General features: G+C 43.1%; 1 protein-coding gene across 1 annotated transcript in view; it reads right to left on the bottom strand.

Annotated features, from left to right (window-relative positions):
- The window catches only part of LOC126273078 (nematocyst expressed protein 3-like), a 57,251-nt gene extending 46,354 nt beyond the window's left edge, over positions 1 to 10,897 (bottom strand). Inside the window, exon 1 of the mRNA XM_049976529.1 lies at positions 10,766 to 10,897. Coding sequence (XP_049832486.1) covers positions 10,766 to 10,897 — 132 coding nt within the window. The remainder of the gene's footprint in view (positions 1 to 10,765) is intronic.
- Between the last annotated feature and the right edge of the window lie 3,940 nt (positions 10,898 to 14,837).

Genomic DNA, 14,837 nt, shown 5'->3' with positions numbered 1-14,837 from the left:
GAAACAACAAAAGCAAGGGATATTTTTGGCTATCTCTTACAACGAAACATCACAAATTAGCAAGAAAGATAAAGTGTATGGAAAATTATGTAATTTTTATACAAAATGCAATAAGAAATAATGTTTTTCAGTGGAGCAGAGAGAGAGAGAGAGAGAGAGAGAGAGAGAGAGAGAGAGAGAGAGAGAGAGAGAATAGATGATAAGGAGAAGAAAGATCTCTCAATAATTTTTAAACCTATAAACCGTTATTTCCTCAATTTTTATGTGCTGGAAATCACAGAAAAAAAGGAACGGATTTTACGTTTTGTAAAGTAAGAACAATTAATTACTGCAAGGAAATGCTCATATTCTTTATGGAAAGAGATTTTTAAAATTATGAATAATTGAATTTTCATTTTGTGAAAGAAGTTTATTTCAAGAAGAAATAAGTCTTCATTTTTCTGTATTAGATAAAAAGTAATTCGCAGTGAGGAGATCGTTGGCGAGAGATAGCAATGCTGTAAGGAGAGGCTGGAAGGTTAAAGCGACTGCTCGCGTATGATAGGAAATACGAGTACCACTCCCAGTAATTAGTTTCAATCATCAATGAGAGCTTTCAAAATCCAAATTTAGAGATCTTCAGAAGAAGTATACTGCAGAGATTTGATATCATTGCAGATATTTATGAAGAAGTTTCTTTTCCCATAAATAGATTTATTTGTTAATTAAGTACTAAATAATGCACTGGCAAAAATTCATTGTTTGTAGAACTAACGTCGTTGTTTACCAGAAATGTGTACTGACGAAACTGGGCATCGAGAAGTGTCGTGTCTGGGAGCTGTAAGGCTAGTGATTGTAGAGAGAGAGTTTTCTTCATTTGATAAACAGTTGGTTACCTTTGAAATGAAAACGCCATTGTCGTTTGCGTCCATTATGCATTTCTTTCTCCCAGCTTCATTGTCGTCTTCATCCACGTACTTTACTCTTAAATGATAATTCTTCTTCTTTTAATGAGTTCTACACTTAACATTTTGGCTCTTTTCCTCTGTTGCACATTATCTTCTAATGTGGACTGCTTCTTACTACAGGATAATTTGACAGCAAGATATGTACATTTCTCCAAAACCATTCACCTCATATTGTTGTTGTCTTCGGTCCTGAGACTGGTTTGATGCAGCTCTCCATGCAGCTCTATCCTGTGCAAGCTTCTTCATCTCCCAGTACTTACTGCAACCTACATACTTCTAAATCTGCTTAGTGTATTCATCTCTTGGTCTCCCTCTAAGATTTTTACCCTGCACGCTGACCTACAATGCTAAATTTGTAATCCCTTGATGCCTCAGAACATGTCCTACCAACCGGTCCCTTCTTCTTGTCAAGTCGTGCCACAAACTCCTCTTCTCCCCAATTTTATTCAATACCTCCTCATTAGTTACGTGATCTACCCACCTAAACTTCAACATTATTCTGTAGCACCACATTTCGAAAGCTTCTGTTCGCTTCTTGTCCAAACTATTTATCGTCCATGTTTCACATCCATACATGGCTACACTCCATACAAGTACTTTCAGAAACGACTTCCTGACACTTAAATCTATACTCGATGTTAACAAATTTCTCTTCTTCAGAAACGCTTTCCTTGCCATTGCCAGTCTACATTTTATATCTTCTCTACTTCGACCATCATCAGTTATTTTTCTCCCCAAATAGCAAAACTCCATTAGTACTTTGAGTGTCTCATTTCCTAATCTAATTCCCTCATCATCAACCGACTTAATTCGACTACATTCAATTATCCTCGTTTTGCTTTTGTTGATGTTCATCTTATATCTATCCTCCTTTCAAGACACTGTCCATTCCGTTCAGCTGCTCTTCCAAGTTCTTTGCTGGCTCTGACAGAATTACAATGTCATCGGCGAACCTCAAAGTTTTTATTTCTTCTCCATGGACTTTAATACCTACTCCGAATTTTTCTTTTGTTTCCTTTACTGCTTGCTCAATATATAGATTGAATAACATCGGGAAGAGACTACAACACTGTCTCACTCCCTTCCCAACCGCTGCTTCCCTTTCATGCCCCTCGACTCTTATAACTGCCATCTGGTTTCTGCACAAATTGTAAATAGCCTTTCGCTCCCTGTATTTTACCCCTACCACCTTTAGAGTTTGAAAGAGGGTATCCCAGTCAACATTGTCAAAAGGTTTCTCTAATTCTGCAAATGCTAGAAATGTAGGTTTGCCTTTCCTTAATCTTTCTTCTCAGATAAGTCGTAGGGTCAGTAATGCCTGACGTGTTCCAATATTTCTGCGTAATCCAACCTGATCTTCCCCGAGGTCGGTTTCTACCAGTTTTTCCATTCGTCTGTAAAGAATGCGCGTTAGTATTTTGCAGCTGTGAATTATTAAACTGATTTTTCGGTAATTTTCACATTTGTCAACACCTGCTTTCTTTAGGATTGGAATTATTATATTCTTCTTGACGTTTGCGGGTATTTCGCCTGTTTCATACATCTTGTTCACCAGATGGTAAAGTTTTGTCAGGACTGGCTCTCCCACGGCCGTCAGTAGTTCCAATGGAATGTTGTCTACTCCAGGGGCTTTGTTTCGACTCAGGCCTTTCAGTGCTCTATCAAACTCTTCACGCAGTATCGTATCTCCCATTTCATCTTCATCTACATCCTCTTCCATTTCCATAATATTGTCCTCAAGTACATCACCTCACAGAATGTATATATGTCTCTGTGATTCACTACTCATATTCTGAGCACACTTCAGTGTTTTTGTATCTGTCTGTAATACTGTCTTCAACTTAAGATAATTCAATCGGTTAGTCTTGTTACATCTTTGACTTGAGAATTATTCATTATTGGGAATGTCGATAGTGACGTTTCCGACAGACGTCTCTGACATTTGCTTCGCTCAAATGGTTTACTTTTCAGATCCTCACGTGATGCGACGTCTTGATTCCGGGCCGTCACTGCCGATAACCTCAGCCCTCTTAACTAAGACCTGGAACTCATCGTCGGTGGCAGCGACTGACTAATGTAGCGCTGCACTGTTCTTAATTAATTGCAGCTCCCTCTTCCCTTTCGCCATTGTTTTACCCGTCATACTTCGTACGGTATAGTTAATGAAGAAAGGCTGTTACTCTGCTTTCGAAGAGGGAGCGTTGATGTGGATGGATGGGTGGTTGGTACTGCTGAAGTTCTCCCATTTCGTATCTGGGCTTACTGGAGGTTTGTTAGATACGAAGTTACTTGGGACTATGGCGGTCCTTGAGTGCTTCTGTTGCCTTGTTTTTTATCTTCCTAGGTTTGGGGTCACTGGGTAATGGCCCGAGGCATCTTGACTCATTGCCAGCTATTCGTCGTTGACATTAATGCTGTAATGTTGTCTAGGCATCTCCCCGTATGGTTGATGATGAGTTACCGGATTGGCAGCATATCTAGTTCCTGGTGTAAATCGCGGACCCTAGCGCTAGGACGAGCCTGACGCACATGTACTGCAACAAATGTGGGACCTTAACACTGGATGCACGTGTTGTTCCTTAAGCTAAACATTTGCTTGGAACAATACGGATTAATACATACTGCATACTATCTGTTCAGTAGTCTCTACAAGTCTCCGTGTGTTGCGGAACTGACAGCTTCATGTCTCGAGAGGCGGACCTGGTAGTATAAAAGGAATTGTGTGGTACTGGGATGCAGATTGGGTAGAGAGGAGAGATCAGTGACACTGAAGGGGAACTAGTCGTTGTATGTTATCTAAGCAACAGATCCACCAGGAACAATTCAGTCCTTTTATAGATGCCCAAGTCGATTGCCGATTTGTGGTCTAGTGCCTAGCGTTGCTGCGTCTGGATCACGAGGTCCCGGGTTCGACTCCCAGACGGGTTGTGGATTTTCTGCGCACGTGGGACTGGCTGTTTGTGTTGTCCTCATCATCATTCTGGAAGTGCTGAGACTGGAAATGGAAAGATTTGGAACTTGTACAGGCGCCGAACATCACGATGTTGCGTGCCCCACAAACCAACATCATCATCATCATCATCATCTTCGATTGTCGATGATATGGTTGGGAAGTGGAAATGCGACTGAAGAACTACAACTAAACCAAGACCGGACAGACCTCATGTACTCACACACAGAGACCGCCAAAAATTGCACTGCGCAGGGTAGGTGTTAGAAAGTGGATGATATCAGCGATCGGAATCACTTGTGATTACTAAAGTAGATGCAGTAGTCCAGCTAGCATTGTCAATGACTATAAGTAAGGAGCTAAAAATAATGCTTCACAATAGGTTGTCAGCACCTCATAAGCCACACATCTCTGTAGTCAGTGAGTGCTAAGCGACGCTTCAGGTGATGTAAGAACGACGCCACTGGACAGAGGATGACTGAAAACTAGTGATGTGAATCACTCCTTATCCTGTGGCAATCCGATGCAAAGGTTCGGGTTTGGGGAATGCTGCATAACGTTACCTGCCATCATGTATAGTGCAAACAGTGAACTACGGAGGAGGTGATGTTACGGTATGGTTACGGTGTGATGTAATTATTCCGCTTAAAAATACGCCAAATGCGGTAGCGTCTGTACACATTCTACAGAACTGTGTACTGCGTACAGCAGAGGAACAGTTTGTAAATGGTGACTATCAGCATTCAGTGCAGCCTGTCATAATGCGAAATCTGTGAGGCAATAGTCTGCAGACAATAACATTCATGAAATGAACTGACCTTGCTGGAATCCCGACCATGTTTGGAAGAGGTTAGAAAATCTTCTTCGGTCCAGACCTGCTCCAACACAATTTCCTAGTTTCCGCACTTACGGAAGAATGCGCTGACGTTCTCCACAGACTTACAGACACCTCATTGAAAGTGTTCCCAGCAGAGTTCCATATTAGCGTCATTTGTAGGGAGGAAGGAAGATTAGGGTTTAACGTACAGTCGTAATGAGGTTATATGAGATGGAAATATGACAAGAATGCCGATTAAACAGATACATTTGTTCCTTTCTCCCTTCTACCCATTGTTGTAGTTGTTGTGATCTTCAGTCCTGAGACTGGTTTGATGCAGCTCTCCATGCTACTCTATCCTGTGCAAGCTTCTTCATCTCCCACTACCTACTGCAACCTTCATCCTTCTGAATCTGCTTAGTGTGTTCATCTCTTGGTCTCCCTCAACGATTTTTACCCTGCACGCTGACCTACAATGCTAAATTGGTGATCTCTTGATGCTTCAGAACATGTCCTACCAACCAATCCCTTCTTCTGGTCAAGTTGTGCCACAAACTTCTCTTCTCCCCAATCCTATTCAATACTTCCTCATTAGTTATGTGATCCACCCATCTAATCTTCAGCATTCTTCTGTAGCACCACATTTCGAAAGCTTCTATTCTCTTCTTGTCCGAACATTTCTCGTCCATGTTTCACTTCCATACATGGCTACACTCCATACAAATACTTCCAGAAACGGCTTCCTGACACTTAAATCTATACTCGATGTTAACAAATTTCCCTTCTTCAGAAACGTTTTCCTTGCCATTGCCAGTTTTTATTTTATAGCCTCTCTACTTCGACCATCATCAGTTATTTTGCTCCCCAAATTGCAAATCTCCTTTACTACTTTAAGTGTCTCGTTTCCTAATCTAATTCCCTCAGCATCACACGACTTAATTCGACTACTTTCCATTATCCTCGTTTTGCTTTTGTTGATGTTTATCTTATATCTATCCTCCTTTCAAGACACTGTCCATTCCGTTCAGCTGCTCTTCCAAGTTCTTTGCTGGCTCTGACAGAATTACAATGTCATCGGCAAACCTCAAAGTTTTTATTTCTTCTCCATGGACTTTAATACCTACTCCAAATTTTTCTTTTGTTTCCTTTACTGCTTGCTCAATATACAGATTGAATAACATCGGGGATAGACTACAACCCACTCTCACTCCATTCCCAACCACTGTTTCCCTTTCATGTCCCTCGACTCTTATAACTGCCATCTGGTTTCTATACAAATTGTAAATAGCCTTTCGCTCCCTCTATTTTACCCCTGCCACCTTTAGAATTTGAAAGAGAGTATTCCAGTCAACGTTGTCAAAAGCTTTCTCTAAGTCTACAAGTGCTAGAAACGTAGGTTTGCCTTTCCTTAATCTAGCTTCTAAGATAAGTCGTAGGGTCAGTATTGCCTCACGTGTTTCCACATTTCTGCGGAATCCAAACTGATCTTCCTCGAGGTCGCCTTGTACTAGTTTTTCCATTCATCTGTAAAGAATTCGCGTTAGTATTTTGCAGCTGTGACTTATTAAACTGATAGTTCGGTAATTTTCACATCTGTCAACACTTGTTTTCTTTGGGATTGGAATTATTATATTCTTCTTGAAGTCTGAGGGAATTTCGCCTGTCTCATACATCTTGCTCACCAGATGGTAGAGTTTTGTCAGGACAGGCTCTCCCAAGGCTGTCAGTAGTTCCAATGGGATGTTGTCTACTCCCGGGGCCTTGTTTCAACTCAGGTCTTTCAGTGCTCTGTCAAACTCTTCACACAGTATCGTATCTCCCATTTCATCTTCATCTACATCCTCTTCCATTTTCATGATATTGTCCTCAAGTACATCGCCCTTGTATAGACCCTCTATATACTCCATCCATCTTTCTGCTTTCCCTTCTTTGCTTAGAACTGGGTTTCCATCTGAGCTCTTGATGTACATACAAGTGGTTCTCTTATCTCCAAAGGTCTCTTTAATTTTCCTGTAGGCAGTATCTATCTTACCCCTAGTGAGATAAGCCTCTACATCCTTACATTTGTCCTCTAGCCATCCCTGCTTAGCCATTTTGCACTTCCTGTCGATCTCATTTTTGAGACGTTTGTATTCGTTTTTGTCTGTTTCTTTTACTGCATTTTTATATTTTCTCCTTTCATCAATTAAATTCAATATTTCTTCTGTTACCCAAAGATTTCTACCAGCCCTCGTCTTTTTACTTACTAGGTCCTCTGCTGCCTTCACTACTTCATCTTTCAAAGCTACCCATTCTTCTTCTACTGTATTTCTTACCCCCATTCCTGTCAATTGTTCCCTTATGCTCTCCCTAAAACTCTGCACAATCTCTGGTTCTTTCAGTTTATCCAGGTCCCATCTCCTTAAATTCCCACCTTTTTGTAGTTCCTTCAGTTTTAATCTACAGGTCATAACCAATAGATTGTGGTCAGAGTCTACATCTGCCCCTGGAAATGTTTACAATTTAAAACCTGGTTCCTAAATCTCTGTCTTACCATTATATAATCTATCTGAAACCCGCCAGTATCTCCAGGCTTCTTCCATGTATACAGCCTTCTTTTATGTTTCTTGAACCAACTGTTAGCTATGATTAAGTTGTGCTCTGTGCAAAATTCTACCAGGCGGCTTCCTCTTTCATTTCTTTTCCCCAATCCATATTCACCTACTACGTTTCCTTCTCTGCCTTTTCCTACTACCGAATTCGAGTCACCCATGACTATTAAATTATCATCACCCTTCACTATCTGAATAATTTTGTTTATGTCATGATACATTTCTTCAATTTCTTCGTCATCTGCATAGCTAGTTGGCATATAAACTTGTACTACTGTAGTAGGCGTGGGCTTCGTGTCTATCTTGGCCACACTGTGCTGTTTGTAGTAGCTTACCCGCATTCCCATTGCTTTATCCATGATTAAACCTACTCCTGCAATACCCCTATTTGATTTTGTATTTATAACCCTGTATTCACCTGACCAAAAGACTTGTTCCTCCTGCCACAGAAACTCACTAATTCCCACTATATCTAACTTTAACCTATCCATTTCCTTTTTAAATTTTCTAACCTACCTGGCCGATTAAGGGATCTGACATTCCACGCTCCGATCCGTAGAACGCCAGTTTTCTTTCTCCTGATAACGACATCCTCTTGAGTAGTCCCCGCCCGGAGATCCGAATGGGGGATTATTTTACCTCCGGAATATTTTACCCAAGAGGATGCCATCATCATTTAATCGTACAGTAAAGCTGCATGCCCTCGCGAAAAATTACGGCTGTAGTTTCCCCTTGCTTTCAGCTGTTCGCAGTACCAGCACAGCAAGGCCGTTTTGGTTATTGTTACAAGGCCAGATCAGTCAATCATCCAGACTGTTACCCCTGCAACTACTGAAAAGGCTGCTGCCCCTCCTCAGGAACCACACGTTTGTCTGGCCTCTCAACAGATACCCCTCCGTTGTGGTTGCACCTACGGTACGGCTATCTGTATTTGCTGAGGCACGCAAGCCTCCACACCAACGGCAAGGTCCATGGTTCATGGGGGGGGGGGGGGCTTCTACCCATATTCACCATCAAAGTGCAAATGTCATATTCTAGCTAAGTGATAAAAATACTGCACAATGGAACATTAAATGGTAAAGACCTGGATGATGTGACGTACATAAAGTTCACAAGCACACTTACGGTGTTTGGTGGTGGGTATTTGTGTACCGCGAACATTTCCCTCTTGCCTGTTGCAATCGCGATTCGGGAGTGAGAAGAACGACTCTGGATTAACTTCCATATGATCTCTGAGTCCCCCAAATTTCTCGTCGTAGTTATTTTGCGAGATGCATGTGCGAAGAGGTTACGAGTTGCACAACTGTTCTTGGAGAGAAAGCGTCTGCCACTGGAGTTTTTTGAGTACCCCCCAATGCCCACACGTTTACTAATTGATTCCATGATGAAACTTGCCGATCTTCGCATCCGCTGTGTTTAAAGTACTTTACTGAAATTCCTCATTTGTATTTAGATACCAAATGTGGGAAGAACATACGCCAATACAGCAACTTCTATTATGTGGAACGTAACTCTGCAGTACTGCATCAGTTAACATATACCGGCTCAAGCGTATGGTGCGAAAAGTGGCAATTGACCCTAAATAAGGAAATGTGTGAAGTTATTCACATGAGTACTACAAGAAATCAGCTCAATTTCGATTACGCGATAAGTCACACAAATCTGAGGGCTGTAAATTCAACTAAATACTTAGCGGCTACAATTACGAATAACCAAAATTGGAACTATCACATAGATAATATTGTGGGCAGAGAAAACCAAAGACTGCGATTCATTGGCAGAACACTTAGAAGGTGCAACAGGTTTACCAAAGAAACTGCTTACAGTACGTTTGTCCGCCCTATTCTGGAGTATTGCTGTGAGGTGTGGGATCCGCATCACTTGGGACTGATGGCTGAAATCGAAAAAGTACAAAGAAGGGCAGCTCGTTTTGTATTATCGCGAAATAGGGGAGATAGTGCTACAGACACGCCGGCCATGGTGGCAGAGCGGTTGTGGGCGCTACAGTCTGGAACCGCGCGACCGCTACGGTCGCAGGTTCGAGTCCTGCCTCGGGCATGGGTGTGTGTGATGTCCTTAGGCTAGTTAGGTTTAAGTAGTTCTAAGTTCTAGGGGACTGATGACCTCAGAAGTTAAGTCCCATAGTGCTCAGAGCCATTTGAACCAACCACTTTTTGAGCCACAGACATGATACGTGAATTGGAGTGGCAATCATTAAAACAAAGGCGGTTTACATTGCGACGCGATCTTCTCATGTAATTTCCGAAACCAGTTTTCTCCTTCGATTGTGAAAACATTCTGTTGACAGCCACCTACATAGGGAGAAATGATCATCACGATATAATAAGAGAAATCAGGACTCGCACAGAAAAATTTAAATACTCGTTTTTCCCGCGTGCCGTTCGAGAGTGGAACGGTAGAGAGACAGCATGAAGGTGGTTCATTGAACCTTCTGCCAGGCACTTTATTGTGAATAGCAGAGTAATCACGTAGATGTAGATGTTCAGTGTTTTGTCAAAAAATTCGTCATTTCTGACTCTTGTAAATCAACTGGTCATATTTGCCTCGTACTTGGTATAGTTTCTTGGGTGACATGAGCTTCCGTAAGTCTTAATTTCTTTTACATTCAAAACAACAATTGTACGATAATGCAGAGTTTTACTGATAAATGAACTTGATGGGTCAGGGAACGGACGTCCTATACGTTTTAAAATTATCTTACTCGTTTTTAGCCGTGTGAGTTGGAGTACTTCACTTGGCACCTCTCCTTTCGGAAGTGAAGTTGGGACGGAGCTTGCGCTATTCCCATGGTAGTGTAACAACGTTGACTCCTTAACTGTCGTGACGAATAATGAACACGAGTTACAATAAGAACCCGCGCTGTCGCGTGCGTAGACGTCCGTAAGGGGCGTGGTCGGGGGGGGGGGGGGGGGTGGAGGGACCGAAGGAGTGGCGATGGGGGAAGGGAAGCAAAAGGGGAACTTCCCACCCTCCACCTGAAAACTGGAATATGGGGTTTTCATTTGTTACAGAACTCTCAAACTCTTCTACAAGTAATTTCACGGGTTTCCGCTAAACCTCTCGTTTAGGCTCTTGTTGCATTACGTGCCTGATAGTAGAGGGACAAAAGTGTCAAAAACGGCGATTCTAGATTCGGCCTTTCAAATAGTTCAAATGGCTCTAAGCACTATGGGACTTCACATCTCAGGTCATCAGTCCCCTAAAACTTAGAACTACTTAAAGCTAACTAACCTAAGGACATCACACTCATCCATGGCCGAGGCAGGATTCGAAACTGCGATCATAGCAGCAGCGCGGTTCCGGACTGAAGCGCTTAGAACCACTCGGTCACAGCGGCCGGCCACAATTCGGCCTTTCTCCTGAATATATTTCTTCGGACTTGCACGGTTGTGAGTCACTTCTTCAACTTTAGCCTGAATAGGCGGTGGACAGCACTCACCAGGTCATCGAAGATAGGCTGCGGCGCCGGCGCCGGCGCAGACGACGGGGCGGAGAGCGCAGCTGCACCCGCGCAGAAGGCGGCGGCGGCGGCCACAGCCAGCAGGGCGGCGGCGCTCCGCGGGGGACCCATGGCTGGCGGCAGGCGCGGCCGCCCCAAGCCTTTATAGCGGGCGCTGATTATGGCGGCGCACGCGCCACGGGCAACGCTGCGCTGCTACAAAGCACCTGCCGTTGCGCAGTCCTCTCCCACACAATGAGACAATCCACCGCGCATCGCACTGTTCCTACATCTCACGCGCTGCACATCGCCAGCCACGACTTTCGCTTACATGCCAAAAACTCCTCCACCGCATGTATTATTTCCTCATAGATTTTCTATCCGTATTTTTAAGATTGTAACATTGTCTGGTGATGATTATTACGATGGTTTCAGTCCGCTCAGTGATGTGATTGCCAACGCCTCTACTGGCTATAAAAACAGGTGTCCCACATATCTACATCTACATTTACATCGACACTCCGCAGTTCAACTTACGCCGCGTGCAGAGGGTACCCCGCAAATAGAACGAGAGAAAAACAGCTGTCTCTATGCCTCCGTATGAACGCTAATTTCTCTTACCTAATCGTCGTAGTCCTTACATGCGATGTATGTTGGATTGTTCTGCAGTCAGCTTAAAAGGACGGTTCTCTAAATTTTTCAGTAGTGTTCCTCGAAAAGACCGTCATCTTCCCTCTAGAGATTCCCGTTTGAGTTCCCGAAGCATCTCCGCAGCATTTACGTGTTGTTTGAACCTACTGGTAGCAAATCTAGCAACCCGCCTATGAAGCGCTTGCATGTTTTCCTTCAGTCCGACCGGATCCCAAACACTCGAGCAGTACTCAATAGCAGGTCGCACGAGCGTCATATATGCAGTCTCCTTTGATGGTGAACCAGTCTTTCCTAAAATTCTCCCAATAAACCGAACTCCACCATTAGCCTTCTCTACCACAGTTTTCACATGCTCGTTCCATTTAATAACGCTGTGCAACGTAACGCCAAGGCATTTTAAACGACTTTTTTACTGTGTCAAGCACGACACTACTAATGATGTAACCGTACACTATAGGTTTGTTCGACCTACTTATCCTTATTAACTTATATTTTCCCACATGTAGAGCTAACTTCATCACACCACCTAGAAATTTTGTCTGTCTTGTATCTTCCTACAGTCACCCAGCTTCTACACCTTACTGTACATCACAAAATCATCAGCAAACACGCGGAGATTGCTGCTCACCCTGTCCGCCAAATCATTGATGTATACAGGGTGTTACAAAAAGGTACGGCCAGACTTTCAGGAAACATTCCTCACACACAAAGAAATAAAATATGTTTTGTGGACATGTGTCCGGAACACTTACTTTCCATGTCAGAGCTCATTTTATTACTTCTCTTCAAATCACATCAATCATAGAATGGAAACACACAGCAACAGAACGTACCAGCGTGACTTCAGACACTCAGTTACAGTAAATGTTCAATATGTCCTCCGTTACCGAGGATACATGCATCCACCCTCCGTCGCATGGAATCCCTGATGCGCTGATGCAGCCCTGGAGAATGGCGTATTGTATCACAGCCGTCCACAATACGACCACGAAGAGTCTCTACATTTGGTACCGGGGTTGCGTAGACAAGAGCTTTCAAATGCCTCCATAAATGAAAGTCAAGAGGGTTGAGGTCAGGAGAGCGTGGAGGCCATGGAATTGGTCCGCCTCTACCAATCCATCGGTCACCGAATCTGTTGTTGAGAAGCGTACGAACACTTCGACTGAAATGTGAAGGAGCTTCATCGTGTATGAACCACATGTTGTGTCGTACTTGTAAAGGCACATGTTCTAGCAGCACAGGTAGTGTATCCCGTATGAAATCATGGCGGTGAATCGAGGAAGTACAGTACATACTAACGAAACTAAAATGAGCTCTAACATGGAAATTAAGCGTTTCCGGACACATGTCGACATAACATCTTTTCTTTATTTGTGTGTGAGGAATGTTTTCTGAAAGTTTGGCCGTACCTTTTTGTAACACCCTGTATAGACAATAACAGCGGTCCTGTCACACGCCCCTGTACACTCTCAACGATAGCCTTGTCTGTGATCTACTTTTGCAGTCGAGGACAACATACTAGGTTCTGTAACTTAAGAAGCCTTGGAGTCACTCACATCTCTGAGAACCTATTCCATATGTTGGTATCTTATTTCACAGACTGCAATGGGGCATCGTGTCAAACGCTTTACGGAAATCTAGAAGTACGGAATTTGCCTGTTGCCCTTTATCCATAGTGCAGTATATCATGCGAGAAAATGGCAAGCTGAGTTTCACGAGAGCGATGCTTTCTAAAACAATGCTGATTCGTGGACATATACTTCACAGTCTCAAGAAAATTTATTGTGTACGAAATATGTAATTTTGCGGATCCGTTCTTTTACCGTTCTCCTGTCCTTATTATCCACGGGAGCTACGTGTGCTTTTTTCCCGTCGCTTGGGACTTCGCTGAGCGAGAGATTCGCGATTAAAGCAAGGACGAATGTCGCAGAGCACTAGTTGAAAAACCGCATTGGGATTACAACCGGACCTGATGACTGACTTGTTTCCAACTCCTTCAGTTGTTCCTGCACGTCAGAGATGATTATTACTAAGTCGTCACACGGGACTCTCTTCGATGGTCAAACGACCATATGTTTGTACGATTCTCCTGCGTGAACGATTTCTTGAGCGTGAAATTCACAAATTTCGGCTTCCGTTTTGCTATCTTCAACTGTCACACCAGACTATTCAGCGAGTTACTGCATGAAAGCCTTAGATCCACTTAGTGTTTTTACAGAGGCTCAGAATTTTCTCGGGGTCTCTGTCAGATCTTTTGCCAAGGTTTGACGGTGATAGTTGTTGTAAACTCCCTGCATACGTCTATTCACAGACGCACTAGTCTCTACTAACCTTCGCCTTTCGTCATTTGCGCCTTCTTGTTTAAACCGAGAGTGCAACAGCCTCTGCTTCCTCAGCATTTTCCGAACCTTCGTCCTTCGTCCTTAATCCACTTACTAGACACATAAGACCATCATTCACAATCTGCTTAATCTTTGCCCGTAATTCGTTTATCTTAACGGAATTAAGTGAGGTCAATCCACAGGATAAGTGAGATGCGAACAGCTGCTTATCCTCAATTTCTAGCAGAAATACTCTGCTAGCCTTCTTAACTGATTTATTAAGTTTCGTAACCATATTTGGTATAATGACATTGTGGTAGCTAATTCGCTTTTCTGTACTGAGGTTGTCGATAAGGTGTAAGATATTTCCAATGCGTATGTGTTTCCGAACTAGCTGCTCAAGACAATTTCAAAAACGTGGTCAAAAGCACTGTCTGTCTGCACCCCCCTGCAATGAATCGCTAGACACTCCAGTCTATACACGGTAGGTTAAAGTCGGCTCCAACCAGTAATGCATGGCTTGGGTACTGACCGTAGCCATTCTTTGAATGACTCTAGAACTGTCACAGCGGAATGGGGTAGCCGGTAAAGACGTCCAACAATTAAATTGGTTTCTCCTAGACCTGTTATAAGCGCCAGGTAACTTCATCGTCACACTCGATTCCAACCTCAATAGAGACAATATTGTTGTCGACTGCAACGAATACTCCCCTCTCCTAAGCCCTCTAATCTGCTTTTCCGATGTATGCTCCATAACTCGTAAATCTCTCATAACTTTTCACTTCGGGTTTCAGCCATCTCTCTCTCCAGTTAATAATTTGAGCGCGAAAACTTTAATTGAGGGCAATAAATTTAGGATCTTTATTACGAAGACTTCGGCAGTTTACTGATAAAATTATGACAGTCGAATTGTCTTTATTCTGAACGCCGTTCGACTGGCGAATGTTCATCAGAGCACCTCAAAATACCACCTAGCCCAAAAAGCTCTCATGTTCACTCCACAAGTATTATGCTACCGGAGTAGCTGCTTCCTTAACGTAATCTACACGTAACCTACCAAGGGTACACGACAACGCAGGTAGAAATCTGCAGGCGAGAGT

The sequence above is a fragment of the Schistocerca gregaria genome, chromosome 1, assembly GCF_023897955.1.
Source record: "Schistocerca gregaria isolate iqSchGreg1 chromosome 1, iqSchGreg1.2, whole genome shotgun sequence".
Classification (NCBI taxonomy): Eukaryota; Metazoa; Arthropoda; class Insecta; order Orthoptera; family Acrididae; genus Schistocerca; species Schistocerca gregaria.
The sequence above is the reverse complement of the archived record's forward strand: the minus strand, read 5'-3'. Positions and strand labels throughout refer to the sequence as shown.